This window comes from Loa loa (genome assembly GCF_000183805.2).
Source record: "Loa loa unplaced genomic scaffold supercont3.913, whole genome shotgun sequence".
NCBI classification, from domain to species: Eukaryota; Metazoa; Nematoda; class Chromadorea; order Rhabditida; family Onchocercidae; genus Loa; species Loa loa.
Window position 1 is genome coordinate 2,970 of NW_018109093.1, and position 4,853 is coordinate 7,822.

General features: G+C 32.5%; 2 protein-coding genes across 2 annotated transcripts; one reads left to right on the plus strand and one right to left on the minus strand.

The window, feature by feature from the left end:
* Positions 1–2,097: 2,097 nt before the first annotated feature.
* Positions 2,098–3,156, minus strand: LOAG_12673 (hypothetical protein; the record flags this gene model as incomplete). The annotated part of the gene is made up of 4 exons (XM_003148185.1): positions 2,098–2,208; positions 2,312–2,538; positions 2,742–2,880; positions 2,975–3,156. Coding segments are annotated over 4 exons (657 nt in total), but the record flags the coding sequence as incomplete, so codon positions are not given.
* A 950-nt stretch (positions 3,157–4,106) lies between these two features.
* LOAG_12674 (hypothetical protein) lies at positions 4,107–4,477 on the plus strand (the record flags this gene model as incomplete). The annotated part of the gene is made up of 2 exons (XM_003148186.2): positions 4,107–4,226; positions 4,351–4,477. 2 exons carry the CDS (start codon positions 4,107–4,109, stop codon positions 4,450–4,452), a joined length of 222 nt encoding a protein of 73 aa, XP_003148234.1. The 3' UTR covers positions 4,453–4,477.
* Positions 4,478–4,853: the final 376 nt, after the last annotated feature.

Sequence of the window (4,853 nt, forward strand, 5' to 3'; positions counted from 1 at the left end):
GTTTGATGAACCAGAAGAAGGTTATAATAGGGGGAGTTTTGTTAGTTACAGTAATTCGACGTGGGAAAATGAGCTTGGTTAATATATTGAGACATCTTCAAACGCGGAACGCTGCCGGCATTACAAAAGACTTCTATGTTTACAATCTAGACATTGCCGCTAAAATAAAATAGCAAATCAACAGCAGATAATTAGAGAGTTTAAACATTGCAAATAAATTTACATACCAATTTGAGAGATGAAAGTTGGATAGATGATTTATTTAGGAGCGAAACATTTACGCTGTTATTATTATTTCCGTGTAATGAATTAATCATTTAAAAAATATTCAAATTAAACAACTTTTATAGACCATATCCCTACTACTATAAACGGATATGGTTTATACAAGTTGTTCGAGATATCTGCATTATAAAACCTTTGATTTGATAAAAATACTTCGGGCTTTCTCGATAGCGCAGCCATTTGTCGTACACAATCCGCTTTTTATTGCACACTGCGATCAGCAAATAGCTCGCTGTTGTTATGCACAATAAAAGATTCAAAATGTCAACTTCGATTGTCGAGCAGCTAATATACTACTCATTTACTGTTCTTTTCCGTCATTCAAATTATCTTCAAATACGGAATAATCGCAATACGGATAACACCGTCTTACATGTAGTTAAAGATTACGATAGTCAAGTTCCTTACAACTGGTAGTATAATGTCGGAAATTTTTCCCGTTTTGTTTTCAATCTAACTGACTACTATTCGCATAAAATAATTCCCAGCACAATAAAAGCAGCACACTGTTCTTATTCTTATTTCTTACATCATTATCTAGATTATTTCTGATAATATATCACCTCCTGTGATAATGACCGATAATTATAGTTAACAATAGTAAGATTTAGTCAAACAGAGGGTCATGTATCGAACTCCAGGGAAAATGCAATAAAATGACCTCTTTGAAATCTTTACATTACTCAAAATAAAACCAATTTAACTTAAATTAATAAAAAGAAACACTGAGACATGTTGATATTACGCGCATTTTGTGAATAAAACCTTCAAAATTGATGAAAATTATTGAAAACGTTGATAAGACATCACTGGAGATATAAAACATAATTTTGAGAGTTCATCGTAGCAAGGAAATGTATTTTTCTGCATGGAAAAGGTTCCGATATGCTAATTCATCCAATCAGAAAAATAGTTTCATTTGTTCATTATCCAAATCCAACAGGGATGGTTGGGTGGATATGATGTTTCTTTCTACAGAACAGCCATTTGAAAGCATAAGTTGCGGCATCCCGAAAATCCTTTTGCCGATACATGAATAACAGTACCATATTGAAGGAATTCAAGAGAGACAAATATGTGCAATACATTACAACGATCTCTGATTGTATACTGGGATTCATCATGTAAATACATTGCACTATTGATGGTACCACCACAAGAACTGCAAAAAAAGAAAGTACAAGTTGGAAATTATGACTGAGAAAAGCAATAAGTACAATAAATGTCACTATAAAAAAGATTCAGTTAGATCTCTTTCAAATTTTGCTGATCGTTCTGACATTAAACAAGCCGACATATGTCGAAGTAAAAGTTATATCCAACTAAAATTCCTGCTTAAAGTTCAAAATTTAAAACATCTCGGATTCATTAGCACTGAAAGTGTGACAATGCCGGTTTAATTACTACAACTCCTTGTAGTAATGCATTATTTAACCATTTAGCAAAAACACACAAAATGTAAAACAACAGGAGATCAATGCTGTATGGGTGTATCGCTTTTGGTTCTCGAGAAAGCATGCCAAATCGCGGTTATGTGAAGTATTTGAAAGGAACTGAGCACCGAACTTCCTGGAAAAAATATAAATATGGTTAAAATTCAATATATATATTTAAGCTTGACTTCGTCGACACACTCTTAATTTTTTTCCAGCACAGTTCACCAACTACCTTCAAATCGGACCGACATAAAACTTAAGCAAAACAGGAGAGCATCGTGATACAATCATAAGTTGTATCGTATCGATCAATGGATGATATGAATAAGGATGCACGACTGCATATTGAAAGTTATAATTATTTTTAAATCTATACCTTTTCAACATGGCGACAACAATAACCATCAGAATAATACTAAATAATGAAGCAATGGAGCTCAATAACGTTAAAGTGAGATAAAAATAAGGGTTATAAACGTCCTTCAGTCTGCAATATTTATTATGCATTAGATTAGCAGGAATACGACAAAATCGAAAAATTGAAAGTAGAATCATTTGTATGATGCAGTAATATGGTCATTGTAACTTACAAACAGAAATGAGATACATATCGAATCGGTTCAATTAAACTCTCCATAGCGGTAAAAGTTATCGCAATTATAGTAATTGCGTATTGTGTGACAATTAATGAGTAAGCTATTCGTTTACTGTGAGTATAATAAAACAACGGGAATGCTACAACAGTGAGCCTTTCCGCGCTGTTCATTAGCAAACCCCATCCATCCAGAAAAAACATTGATAGAAGAAAGATTGGCACCTAAAATTTGACTACTCGTTGAACTCGTAGTACCATATCAACAGCAATTTTGTCTATAGATTTACGGTTACAATCTTAAAATACAGAAGTAGATGTACTTGAAAATTTCTACTTTTTAGTATTTTATTTTAAAATTCCTTATTGTATCAAAAAATGTCAAGATAAGCGAATAATTCCAGCACGATATCAAAAAATAAACGGACATTGAGCACGCAGTCGTAATGAGCAATGTATAGTTCTTCAGCAGCAGAAATAATCCATCGTTTCATTCCCATTAGTATTGCACTTATTCCGGTTAATCCACCGTTCAGAAAGATAATTGCAAGAACCAGATAGCGTTCTCTGAAATACCTAAATTTGTCAGAATATTATCTGTGCATTGCAAAACATTAAAATATAATGTCAGAAATAATCTTTATGAGATGAATCGGTTGACCTGAATGCTTTACGTATCATCACAAGCAGAAAGATCGGAGTGTTAACCAACACCAGCATTGGGCCAATAATCAAGTAACCGTATATATACAAATCATGGTTCACAACCACCAGCGTTAACGTTCCATTATCCATATCGTTCCTCAAATCATCAATTGCTGTTTTGCTTACAATAACATTCATTAAAATCAGTGAAAAAAGTGTGGCAGAATTAAAATAAGTATCAGTGTTATAGGGCTTCCGATGGTGACATACAAGACAAATGATGCCCCAAGTGATAAGTAGGTAATGTAACAGTGATATTTTCCTTAAAAATTCATTAACTGACAAAATTGTCACAAAATTCTTTTGACGTTGGAAACGTTTTTGATATGACAATAGTATGCATTAGAATGTGAAAGATTTTGCTACCAAAATTCTGATTTCATTGAAGAACATTGAAAATAATTGTGTATATTTTGAGATAGAAAGAGAAATGAAGAAAAGACTATTGATCTGAATCACAAATATCCAAATTGCGAACTGATTCGAAGCAAGGTTGTGGTTGAAAATATTTGTGAAAATTTTAGAAATCCGTTAATAGCTATTTTCAAATGATACTTCGCAACAAGCTACATTAATTTTATCCGGTGAACTAGCAAGTATTAATGCTATTTAAATGGTGATAAGTTGTTAATAAATTTATTATTCTCTAAATGTCGTATGGTGAAGTAATTGGATAACTATAAACAAGCGCTATGTCAGATACAAAAACCTTTGCAGTTGATGATTTTTCTATCACAATATGCTTGGTTAATTTGATTATTCTTTGCAACAAAATTTTATAAGCTATCAATCACTGGAATTCTTTCTTATTTTGATCTACGGTGAAAACTAATGGAACTTTATGTGCATATTAATGCTCATGCTTCATGAAATTTACCTTTGGAAATTTGAAATCATTCGAATTGATTGATGAATTCATATTTTAATTGATCGCGATATCTCCTTTCTCAGGAAAAATATCAATGTTATCTGTTTACTTTCACTTAGGGCATCATTTGTTTTGCATATCAATAGCGGAAATCTTGCAACACTGAAGAGATAGACTCTGCTACTTATTTTAATTCTGCTATATTTTTTCATGTATTTCAATGAATGTTACTGTAAACCGAACAACAATTGATGATTTGAAAAACGTGACAATAGCTTCATCATCAGTTGCAAACCATGATGCACATCTTTACGCTTATTTAATTATTGGCCCAATGCTGGTATTGATCAACACTCCGATCTTTCTACTTGTGATGATACGTAAAGCACTCAGGTCAACTTTTCATAAACTTCTGGTATGTTAACAATACACAGATAACACATGGATAACTTCCGGTATTTCAGGAAGCCCTACTTGGTTCTCGCAGTTGTATTTCTGAACAATGGATTGACCGGAATAAGTGCAGTATTGATGGGAATACACCGATGGATTGTTTCTGCCACTGAAGAACAATATGTTGCTCATCACAACTGCGTACTCAATGTCCGTTTATTTTTCGAAATCATACTAAAATTATTCGCTTATCTTAACATTTTTTGATATAATAAAAATTTCAAATTAAAATACTAAAAACTAGAAATTTTTACCTATATTTAATACCGTATTTTAAGATTGCTACCGTAAATCGATAAACAAAATTAGTGCTTGTGTGATACTACGAATTCAACGAGTGGTAAAGTTTTAGGTGCCAATCTTTCTTCTGACAATGTTTTTTCTGAATGGATGGAGCTTGCTAATGAACAGTGTGGATAGGCTTTGTGTTGTAGCATCCCCATTGTATTATTATACTCACAGTAAACGAATAGCTTACTCATTAATTGTCGCACAATACGCAATTACTATATTT